Source organism: Serinus canaria, chromosome 2 (genome assembly GCF_022539315.1).
Source record: "Serinus canaria isolate serCan28SL12 chromosome 2, serCan2020, whole genome shotgun sequence".
Lineage (NCBI taxonomy): Eukaryota > Metazoa > Chordata > Aves > Passeriformes > Fringillidae > Serinus > Serinus canaria.
Window position 1 is genome coordinate 17,723,447 of NC_066315.1, and position 12,649 is coordinate 17,736,095.

Consider the following 12,649-nt stretch of genomic DNA (forward strand, 5'->3'; position numbering starts at 1 on the left):
TATATACCACAGCAACAAAGAAATCTGTCTAACATATTATAAGTGGAACTATTCTTGGCAAAGTAATGAATCTTAGGTTTAAGTCATGCAGAAACAAGACCGAACTTGTGAGTTCACGGTTTCTTTAAAACAAACCAATACCTTCTGTCACAGCAGGAGGAAAAAAAGATATGTCAAACCCAAAATATTACAGCAGAAGCAAGAGAAGACATGAGAAAAAGTAGCTCACTCATCTTTACTATTCAAGTATCTTCAGAGTACAAGTCTACTGTTTTCTAACCCTTTAATTCAGAAGAGGCCCACAAAGTCCAGAGTCCTGGAAGACTTCCAGTAAGAAGATTAAACCCTGCATACAAACATTCTCTATAATTAGAGAAGAAAGCATCTTGGTTTTTGAACAGCATATGACAAATTTTGATACCATGAGATAAAATCAAATTGCATTTTAACGTGGTTCAAGAGAAGCCTTTCTTCTGTAGGCTGTCAGTTTCCCTCTTGAAAACATCTGATAACTACTGCAGCAACATCACGTTTTTTGCACCTCTCAAAATCAACCTAGAAACATGTATGGACAATAGGACAATAATAATAATGAGCACTTAAGAACATTCCTTCTTACAGGCAGCAATGTTTTGAATGTAACAGACTATCCAAAAGTTTCCACTCTCTCTTACACAAGCCTCAGAGAAGAAAGCCATGGCTCTTAATCACACCTGTACCTGGCTTGCAGGAGAATCACCAGAGGAGCAGCAAAGAGCTGAGAAGTTTCTTTTTCTTCTCGGTTGTGCCACAGGAGCACGAGGGGTTACCTCCTCCCCAGGAGCCATCTCCTCAGCAGCACACTGCCACCAGCATGGAAGGGCAGAAGCAGGAGCAGCACAGGTCCCTCTTCCTCCTGGTGCAGCTTTTCCATAGGTGTGCACATGCGGCAGAGCCTCATCTGATGTGCAACTTCATTACACATCCGGGTGGATGAATGAATCACATATGACAAAATCCTGGTTTCTCGTGGCTGCGTGTTCGCACACGGGTGGGGATTGAGCAAATACATCCGCACATGGGCCACAAACCACCCTGTTGTGACAGGATTGATAGCCAAGACCAATGAGGTCACAACTTAGCAATGAAGGAAGAGGCTTACATGTCCAGGTCTTATGTGTACAGTAAGACATGAAAGAGCAAAGAAATACAAATAGTTAATGCTGTGGTGAAATATCTTGAATTAAGCTACAGCAACAACCAAGTATTATAAGCGGCCTCCGCAGCAGTGCTGCATTACTGAAAGCCATTCACTGGCCTCACGAAGAAACCTGACTCCACATGCCGCGGGCTCCAGGCTCGGGATGGATGCAGGCAGTTGCTGAGGCCGGGATTAGGCGCCGTGGCCCGGAGCCCGAGCAGCAGGGCCTGGCAGCTGCGGCCGTGAGGGAGCCGCGGGCCCGGCGTGCCGCGGCGGCGGCAGCAGCAGCAGGTGCCTGCGCGGGAAGTCTCCGGCTGCAACGTCCGGTGAGGAAAACACTTGGTAAAAATAAAATCGAGGGGAAGTACACATGAGCCAGTTAAATGCTTGCATCTGATATCAGAGGAAGAGCACGTCGGTCAGGCAGTCCGCTGGGGTTTTGAGCCAACCGTACCCTGGTCAGCAGGAACACTTTACTGACATCAATACCAGCACCACGAGGGCCAAGAAAAACATTTTTGTGATCTGCGCCTCCTTGCTCCACCCCATCCCACCCTTCTGCGATGTTCTGAAGGGAGAGGTTCTCCATGACCTCCAGAAAGGTTTGATGGTGTTTCTATCACGTTCTCATTTAAATTCCTCAGTGACAGACTCCACACTATTTGCCCCTGGTAAGGCAGAGTCCCTGGTCTGTGTGGTGCAGAAACCCTCCTCTGTCCCCTCACCCACGCAGGACCATGCAAGGGGCTGGCAGAAGACACCATCCTGCCTGTATTCCCAGTGCTGGAATTCGAATTAGCAAAAAGGATGGCAGCTTGGACTAGCAGCTGAAAACAAATTGGAACAATTGAGATCCTCTAAAAAACCCAAAAAATACTGCAGTATTACTGACCAATCTTGGTAATTGCATTATTGTGGTGATACCATTCTCAGAGAACAGAGGTTCTCCCACATCCCTGCATGGCAGATGTTGACATAATGTTTTCTGTTTAATGGAAACCTATTAACCAATTTTAATATGAAATAGCTTAAAAAAAAAAGATCATGTGATATCCATAATGAAAGAGTGAAATTGGCACACAATATCTGTGAGGTTTTGGAGTGGGTTTTTCTTTACAGACTTTTAGGGAAATACATAACAGATAGAAATATAAGTAGATCAAGAATTTACTCAAAGTATCACTTCTCTATCAAAAAAAGAAAAAAGAAAATAGCTTGTTTAGATCAACAAGAAATTTTATAAATGTTCTAATTTTTTGGGTACACTTTTTAAATGGAAGCATTTATATTACATGTTCTAAGTTATATTAAGCATTTATATTACGTGTTTTAAGTTATATTACATACTTTTCAGTTATTTTTTTTACATTATCCTAAAAAATAATTCTTCCTTCCAAACAATATTTCCTCTCATTTAAATCAACCAACCAATGTCGCGCAATGGTTTATTTGTTCAGCCAATGGGAAATAAGTGACGTTCCTTTTTACTTGTTCTAATCAAAGTCAAATATTTGTTCCTTCTGTGAGTAGTTTGCTACTAATTGCAACAGTCTGAAGTATAGTATTTTGTGTTACTAAAAATAGGTCTACAAATTAATAAATGCAGCTAAAATTACGCTTTCAAAGCACAGTAGAAAAAAGCCCAAAGCTCATACATAAACATTGACAGCAGGTCTGTTTCCAGACTTCAGACACCCACATACCCACAACATAGGTGCAAATTGGAAAAGTCTCTGCTTATTCATCTGGGAGGAAGTGTGTCTGAAATGAACATATCATATAGGATTTAAAATCAGAATCACCTTCTTTTAAATAAAAAGAAAAACTTTTAACTCTGTTTTTCCACTCTTTACATTTTCCTGTTGCTTCCTTCCTCTCTTCTTGAAGGACAGATATCTCCCTTCAGACCGAAGAAATATTTAGCTTCAACTGAAATTGAAGTAAAACTAGTTTTTCTCTTTTGAATGAAATAATTGCAATGAAGATAATCTATTAAAGGTATGTGTAAGATATGTCTGAGAAACTCCTTAGAAGCTGAAATAGTCTTAAAACTTAATTGAGCCCTGGAATTTTCAGTCATGAGACATTAACATAGTCAAGAATTCAGGAGTACAAAACAAAACTGGACATTCATGTCAGTATCAGAAAGATCCAGTCTTATAACTAGCAAGAAGATAATTTTGGAAGATAAATCTCAAGATGTGGGACAAAATAATCTGTAACTACTAAAGATCAGAACATACATGATGGCTGATTATCCCACATCTGCCACCTGACAGGTGTTAAGAAATTGCCCTTGAGAGGCAGAACTCAAAATGAAAAACATATTATTAGTCTTTTGGATTTTGTAATCCAAAGATAAACAAAGACAATAGCTTCTCTCTTCCTTTCCTTAATAAATAATTTTGAATTTTACACTTTGTGTTTTTTTTTTAAAGAGAAGCACATGGCAGTGTATTGATCAGCCAATGAAAATCTTTCCTAAACTGAAACAAATGACACTGCTCAGTGTTTACTAAGGCAGCAGTCTCCTAGTGAATAACTGGAATCACTACAATCCTCTGCACAAAGGGCCACACAAAATGCAGTGGCACAAAAGGTACTAATTGGGACAAAAAGATCCACAAGACCAAAAAACACCCTTCAAAAGATTCTTGACCAACCTGAAGTCCCTGCATTGACTTGCTATGTCAAGATGCAAAACTTGATACCACAGATTCCGAATGTACTGAACTGGCACAATTATCATGACTGGGTGAGTATTAAAAACACACATCTCAGGGGCAGCTGTCAGAGTCACAGGTGTTGGCCACAGTTTTAACAACAGCACTGTTTTTCCTGGTGTACTCAACTCATTTGAAGAGAAGGGAAATTGGAATATATGTATATAAGCAATTGACTTGTCTGATTTACTCCCTTCTCCTATTTGAGCCCAGAAAAGACATTTAAATCCTGGTGATTATGGTTAAACCAAACCAGTCATCAGGCGACTTCAGTGCAATCTGCCTTTGTTAGAAAATCAACTGAAAAACGCTGTAAAGCAGTAGCAATAGTCCAGAGGTGCATTTACTTTGCTAATGACTGACATAAATATGTGCTCCCATCCCAACTGACGATGTGCAAATAGCACAAAAGTGCTTCCCAGTGAGAAGCTAACAGGACTATTCAACTGTAACAAGAACAACTCAAGCATATTCACAACCATTTGCAGGGAAATGGTTTTTGGCCACAGCAAATTCACCAGTTCTGAGGGTAATCACAGGTTACCCAGGGAAGTTACACTGTCACCTCAGCACTAACACCAACCCACCTGTTGCCCTTACCCAACACCTCTGCCTGGCTGTGATCATCTGCCAGAAAAGTGCTCCTCACAGCTTCTGTAGCACACCTCCAGAGCTGTGGCCAAGTGAGAATGCCTGCTCAAAACCAGCCTGGCTAAAAGTGTCTGCAGACCAGAGCTTGCAGGTCTTCATTATCACTTCTGTCTCAAATTTATTGTGCTCTCTTAAGTAAATAAGGGGCTTGAAATTAAATTTAGGATTTAGGGATCAAGCCCCATCTAGAATGGAGTCCTGAGGATGCCTCCCATGCTGCTCATCCCTGAGCTGGGCAGGAAGCAACTGGAGGTGCTTTGGTTAAAAGCAGAGATGGAAGAGGAAGCAGTGGCAAAGCACCCTTTGTGTAGACACTCCTCCCCACCACTGCTGAAGGAGCCAGTGCTGCCCTGAACCCATCCCCAAGCAGGGCCCTGCTGGCTGTTTTGGTGCAGCTTTTGGCACTCATCAACAGAGGCAACCCAGAAAGAACAAGGGCTAAACCGTGTATGTGCAAAAGAACACCTATAAATGCCTCAGGACATTTTGGGCCAGAAAAGCTAAAGTTTCTGAAACCTAAGGAATCTCAGGTGTCTACAATAACTGGGAGAGGTTTCCATGGGCAACCCTTTTGAAGGCAGCTGCCTGAAATATGCTTTAAGGGATACCAAATTCCTAGACTCCTTACTGGATTTAACAACAGGTACCAGAACAAGATCACTGCAGGCATTTACACAGTCAACTGAATACAAAGCATTCTAAAAATACTTTTGCTTGCAATAAAATTAGATTAGAAAAATATATGTGCAAAATTCACATGAACAAAGATAAGTACAAACAACTACCAGGGACTTCTGAGTTACAAACAATACAGACTATTTGAAATGCTGAGGCGTTGCCACAGAAAAAAGTTACTAATCCTGTTGGGGCAAAGTAACTGCACTGGTGTGTGTGGTTTGCATGGGGGAGGGAAGGAAAAAGAAAAGGAATTGCTTTATTTGTCTTTTTTGCAGCTTTGTTTTGTTTGTTCTTTCAAAAACCCCAGCTTTTCAAATTACTTTTAACTGATAGATATAAATGAAGAAACTTATATTTAAAAGCAAGTATTAACAATCTAGCTAAACTTCATTTACTCCCAGAGATACCTTAGGGCTAGTAGTTTAATATGTACTTTAATAGGTTGCCTTACTTTTATAAACTAGAGGGTAAAATTGAAAGACTTTCCACTGAGACATTCTATTAGGAATATTCTTCTTCCTCAGCATTTTCACTTTGAGTGAATACAAAGTAAATCCACTTTACTTTGCTAATGAACCAGCTCTTTGTTCATTTATCTATCAAGCTATTTATAAATATCTTGCAATCACAGCATTATCTGGGGGCTAAAGAGCATGTTTCAACTCAAAACAAATGGACATGTCATCTCATGTCCTTCCATAAACAAAAGCTAAGGGCTTGGAATCCAGCAGAGATTTAACCTCGTAATCATGTTGAGTATGTTCATTTTCATTGCTTTTCTTAGGTGCTTGTAACAGTGTAAAATACGAGCAGTTGCCCCTAACTTAGAGTGGCCCTGAAAGCAATAAATTGTTGCACCAGCTGTAGGTGAGACAGGGGACACGTGTGGACACTGGGGAGGGTCCCCCTTCCTCAGCGTGCTGCTGTGTCACAGACTGCCCAAGGACAACCGGGGAACTGCCTGCTCGGGCAGGGAAGCAGTGCCCATTGGTGGGGAGGAGGCAGGAACTCTCAGAAACCTCTCAAACAACTTCTGAAACTTTACTTTTCCCCTGCACAAAAACCTACAACCTATGCAGACACAACAGCACATTCTGGCTGTGTGACCCTGACTTCTCACATACAAATGGGCATTTTTTGGTGACACATTAAGTACAGCAGTACGTGAACCAAATGGTAATTCAATGAAATGGATGTTCCCAACTAGAAAAATTTGCAGCATATCCAGATTTAAGTCACATTCTTCACATTTTAAAACTGAATGTAATTTTCAACTCTGTTTTTTAACTTGCACAGACCAAAGAAGTGTTCGTGCAGCATTAACACTAAATCAATTTCTCCCTACCCAATTCCATGGCATCAACCTGCAACAGTGTAATAAACACAAAATATGCTAGTTCATTTTACACATTGTTATTTGTACAAAAGCAAGTACTAAATAACTAACACTCAGACTTTGGGAGAAAGGTTAAATTGAAATGAATTCTAAAAAATTCCCATTAATAACTCAAGATATAACTGGGTGTAAAAGCAAAAGAGTTATGACTAAAAATCGGTTTTTGAAGTGATTTCTTCACTTGTAGTGCTTTCAATTCTTTCACTTTAAAAGTCACTACACATTCCAAAAAATGTTTACTTAACCTTGCCTAATCAAGCAATGCAGAATATCAGAAAACCTTTATACCCTGTTTTTTCACCTGGAATGAAACAATGTGCTTACCATATTCTGCAGCCTCCTCATTCCCTAAATCCTACTGAGGATCTACATGGAAGTGAAGTTCCTCTCCAGTTTACATCTCTCAGCAGCCTTAGGCAGAACATTACAATTTTTCTCTATTCACATTTTTAAGCTCAGGCATTGTTCCCACCCTTTCCCCCCCAGACCTACCTGTATCCATTCCATACTGAGCCATCTGAACCAAGGGACTCTGTAGCCCCCGCGCTGCTTCCCGTTACCATGTCCCATCGTGCCAGCCATCCCTTACCTACTGCTGTTTACTTGATCTGCCCTGGCTGATGTGAGCATGAAAGTGGTTGCAACTAAGAACACAGGGTGTTTACTGTCCCTCCAGAGGGACTGAAAGTATCCCCTTTTGTTTATACCTCAAATCCCAAAGTCCCAATAGCCTTTCTGTTGCTCGACTTTCACCTCCAAATATGTTTATCCTCTACTAACGTACTTTTACCCAAGGAAAAAAATCTATTAAGAAGTGCTCAAATGTTACCTATGATATCAAAACATACACTCAAAGTCAGTTTAACCAACTGATACTGTGATTCATGTAAAAAACAAAAAGCTTCAGTATTTTAACAGATCAAATCCTGGAATAAATGCTGATATAATTTTAAGGTTCTATTTTAACAGTTAAAGGAGAGACATCTGGCAATAATCTACAAATAAATACAGTGTCTCCATTCTTAGTTTCTCCTCCAAAACACTACCTAGGAAATTTTTGCAGCATGATTCATATAATCAACACGATACATTACAATGCCTTTCAAATAATTCTGAATTCTTAGTTCATTCAATAAAAAAACTCATTTTTGAAAGAGAAAAGGGAACATGCCCTGCCAGAAAACTTGCTTTATTGACTCAGTCCTGCTGCCAGCCAGAACATGGTGAAGCAAACTCCAGGATTTCAAAAGCATTTTTTCGCAGCGAGGGCAGAAACAGAAAGAGGCTTATTTACCGAAATGTGAGATCCCACAGGTGAGGCCAGAGACGGTCTGAAATCCTCTTCTTTTAGTTCCAAAAGTTTTAATTTATGATGAAATCGGTAATAATCCTTTCAAGCTGCCAGGTAGAACGCACGCCATATCTCAGCCGTGTTTTCTTTCACCCCTTTGCAGAGTAACTTTGTTATTTGCATAAAGCTTAGTCCTGGCCTATGGGACTTTTTGAACATCTACATGTTAGATTAGCTGTCTTGACATGCTCTATCAAGCATGACATCATGGATCTCCATGGTAACCTTAGCCACACCTGCCCAGATGCCAGAGTTACCTGTCATGTTCAGATCTAAATGAACATAACAAAAAACCCTAAACCACCATTTTCTAGGCAATCAGCCCTGCAAAGGCACCTGAAGGATTTGAGTTTTGTTTTTAATTGATTGAAATCTAATTTTGTTTGCCAAGAAAATTTCTTCTTCACGGAGCACTGCCTGAAGCACTAGAGCTGCTCCTGACCCTTCCACACCTCCCAGCCTATTTCCTAGTCAAACAAAAACTGAAGAAAGCTGTAGCAAACTTCTTCCAGCTCGCTTTCTGACCCCAGGCTCACAAGCTCCTGCTCAGAAAAACTTCTACGCATTCATTTTTGTTCTCTGCCCCTCAGAAAGGTTTTTTTAGAGGTGACTTGTAAAACAGGTTCACAGCAGGGATTACCCCCTCCCATTGCCAGGTTAGCATTTTAACCTCTTAATTGCTAACTCCTTTTCGTGTTTGCAGCTACAGACCTAGCTTTTACACTTGTACTTGCTTTCCTTCTTTGCTGACTGGAGTCAACCTCACCTACGCAGGTAACCATGTCCTTCCATGAGCTCCACAGCAGATGATTCACACTGTCTGAAACTGAAGACATCCCAGACTGTTTCTTTCTTGCTTTTATTTTTTTTTCAAACTTCCTTAGGGATTACATTAGCACCTTCCTTTCATTACCACAGGTGAGACAGCCTTGGCAGAATGTATTTAAAGCTCCTGCAGAAACTTGCATTACCCCAAAAAAAACCAAAAAACTTTTCCTTGGCTTTACAGGCTTCCAGGTGGAGGGAGCTCTAGTGCCCAGCTGTGGACTTATCTTAGAAGGGGGAAAAGCTGCAGTGTGAGGGCAGGCTGCTGGGCTTTGGGTCACAGAGATGTGGCCATGGCATGCTGCATTCTCCTGTGCTGGGGCACACAAGGCACGTCTGCACCCCCCCAGGCTGCTGCAAAACTGCTCCAGTTTACCAGAGACCAGCTTAGCTGCAGGCTATTTGCCTTGCTGCAATATCTCAAGCCCCTTGTGCAAATAAAGATGGCCCCTGCCTCTGTGAGCTTTCCTTTCCAGAACAAGATATCACAAACAAAGCAACAAACCTTCGGAGGAGAAATGGTCTGTGTGCACAGCTGGGAGGTTTCAGGTCATCACATTAGCTAACCAGCAGTAATCCCTGCTGGCATTTTACCTGGCCATGATTGTACTTCTGATTTGTGGCAGATTATCAGGAGCAGAATTGGGTCCTCAGGAGGCACATCCAGGGAGGTATTTATCTGAATAAATGAAGCCTGGAGGAAGCCATTAGCACATAGTGGAAGATGCAGACAACATTCAGCTGCCCTTGCTGGTGGAAGTGATACAGTAGGAAGTGACAGCAGATATAATATGTTTGCCCTGATGTTTATTTCCTGCAAAAAAGGAGTCAGTTTGCCATACTCAGATAATGATGGCTAAAATGGACAAGAGAAGAATGTCCTCAAAGAAGAAACCAGACAATTACCAGTCTCGATTTTCTACTGGTTGTGGAGCTGACATGGTTTAAAGCAACTTGGAGGAGAAATTTTACATAAATATATATACACACCAGGGGCTACGTGACTGTAAATAGTGGGGTATTTTATGTTTCAGCTGCACCATTTGACAGAGAGATTAGAAAACAGTGTTGCATTAACCACTATCCTTGATAGGTGTCCTACAGTGGGGAAATTCCCACCATGGACAATGTTGCCACTTTCCAGATACTGAAGCAGCTGAAGAAGTAAGAAGGGAGAAAAGGAACCTGGAAAGGAACCTGGAAAATAAATTCTGACATTTTAATTTAAAATATGACCTTTTAAATCATGTCTTCCCATATATCTTACAGATTTTGTTCTTGATACATGTATATGTTGCATATGCATACCTACTACATGTGCATGTAGTTTGTCTTCTATACAACTGCTACACGCTCATATATATAAGGGTGGAAAAAAGGAAGCATGGATGCTAAACATACATATACAACCTTCAAGGCAAAATTATACTATAGTCTTATTCATGGAGTGGCTAAGAAATCACACATTATACATACACATACATGCACACACAGCTGTGTGTACATATATATATTTATGCACACAAACCTATGTGTATCCATATACAGTTACATATAAACACACACAAACACACACACCAAATACTGATATGTGGGTGTGCACACAGAGACACAATTGGTAAGAAAATCCCCCTCTGAACCCTAATGCTATGATCATCATAGTCTTACTGCATCTGATGAGCCAGACAGTTGATACAACGCATGCCAACTAAACAGCTTTCTTACAATCAACTTCTATTATTTATTATTGCATGTTTTCATGTGGGTTTAGTTCAGTTTATACTTTTTGAGGTAAGGCTTAATGGCTGGAGTCTTCAGTATTTTCCACTTCCAAGAAATACATTTTGATGCTCTAACAGTAGTTTTTAAGTTATTTTGTTTTAAAAATTAAAATTGTTAAAAACTCACAACATACAACACATATAATACATATGTCTAATCACCAAAAAATAGGAGCAGGAGAACGAATTTTGCTCTCAATAAATTAGCAAGGAAGACACATTTTAAACAAATATCAAGAGCAGTTACTGCATTCCTTCTGTAATTTACTGCCTTCAGAAAAGGCTCAAATTACAAAATGTGTAGGGTGTAATGCTGTAGGCTGTTCAAACTAGGTTTGCAGTGTCTGCAACACTGGAACTAAATATTTACATGACTCCAAAAGATCTAATCTCTGGATTTCGCCCCCCTCCCACCCCCTTTATTTAATTTGTATGCTATCTTTATCCACCACCCAGCACATTCCACACAGTCACAAAAGTTCATGGAAGAGATAAGTGGGGAAGAAAAAAAGTCAAGACTTAAAAAAGAAAGGAGTAAAACTGTTCAAAAATGAGGAATAGATCATCCTCATTAGAGCTGAAGTCTTGCAGCAATTTTAGCTGGATACAGATGGATTCTAACAGTGATAGCACCTGGGATCTCTAGAGACCCTGTAAAAGAGAAGTTCTAGGGGTGAGTTAACAAATTACAATCTTTCCAAACCTGTAACAGTCTGATCTTCAAAGCCTCACAAGTATGCAAAGCTTCAAAGAAGCATGAAATTCACTAAGAGCTTCCATAACAGAGTACAATATTTTTCCAACTCATTTTTATTCCTTATTTACACTTAATTTGCTGTTAGTGCTGAAACACCTATAAACCACTAAGGAAAATAAGCTTCTACAAAAAAGCTTGCTGTCAATCATTTGTTAAACCGAGTATAATGAGCACAAGATTTTTTAGACCGAACTCCAAATTCTGGTGCTTGACTGAAAAAAAATTAATTATGGAATAGATGATAGATTGCCCTAACAGATTAAACTCCGTTATTGTACCCAAAACCAGAGCCCAGAGTTAGGAAGAGATCCTTGCATGGCAGTCCCCGAATTCAGAAGGTCGGCGTGCCAGCAGCCTCCACCTGCTCAGAGAGATACATCAGCGTGTCACCTCCCCTCTGACCCTGCATCTACTGCTGGCTGCTGGGAAGCAGCTGCAGGCAGAGGCACACCACCCTCAGGTATGCTGCTGACAGACGAATGTGGGTGTCAAAGCTCCCTAGAGGAGGCAGACAGTTATGACTAAGTCTGTTCTGTTTGCATTACAAAACTTAAAAATAGAAAAGAAACCAATTGAAAGGGTAACAGAGCCAGCTAAAGCATACAGACACACTCTGCAGGTATTTTCTTTTCTCCCAGGCAGTGCTGCCAATACTCAAAGTGTAACAGAAGTCAGCAGCTGTTCCATATTTTCCCTTCAGCTGTGAAAAGTAGATTGAGACTCATATACTAAGATCAAGAGTCTCACCTTCACTCTTTTCTCTGTGTATGCTCTAAAAAAAGGGGAAAACTCTTCAGAAATATCAATTTCAACAAATAATTCCAAGGTAATACCAAACAGATTTATTTTGTTTCTTTGAATTTCAAGGCAACATCTGAATCGCAGGCCACATCCAAAAATTTGTTTCATGCTTTCTTACATTCTCACCTTTTGTAATGAGGCAACGCTGAGTTTTGTAGGAGTTTTAAGGACCGCTAAACACACATGATAGAAATTTTACTTCCTTACCTGATCTCTTAATCTCTCTTGGTGTCCCATTATTGCTGTGGCATGGTGGGGATATTTCTGTTTCAGATGCTCAAGAAAAGCCTCTCTCTTCCTGTCCATTTCTGAAGTTTGCATTCCCAGTATTTCTTTGGAACTGCGAGGGCCACCTACTGTGTGTCTTCGAGGGATGTTGCGGGTGGACTTTGAGCTGGAAGAGGTGTGACTGCTTGGGGTCGAAAGCAGCTCTTTAGATCGGAGACATTCCGCATCGTCGAGTGACGTTACGTGCAAACTGGGTTTTGCCTGGTCTGCAAAGAAAC

General features: G+C 40.6%; 1 protein-coding gene across 17 annotated transcripts in view; it reads right to left on the reverse strand.

Moving 5' to 3' along the window:
* The window catches only part of KIAA1217 (KIAA1217 ortholog), a 356,326-nt gene that overhangs the window by 158,854 nt on the left and 184,823 nt on the right, over nucleotides 1–12,649 (reverse strand). For 15 of the 17 annotated variants that reach the window (XM_030226706.2, XM_050970267.1, XM_018909327.3 and 12 more), the window contains one exon: nucleotides 12,351–12,637. In XM_030226706.2, coding sequence (XP_030082566.2) covers nucleotides 12,351–12,637 — 287 coding nt within the window. Of the gene's footprint in view, nucleotides 1–7,120; nucleotides 7,256–7,922; nucleotides 8,136–12,350; nucleotides 12,638–12,649 lie in introns of those variants that run through there. The other 2 variants (XM_018909326.3, XM_018909320.3) reach the window with 2 other exon arrangements.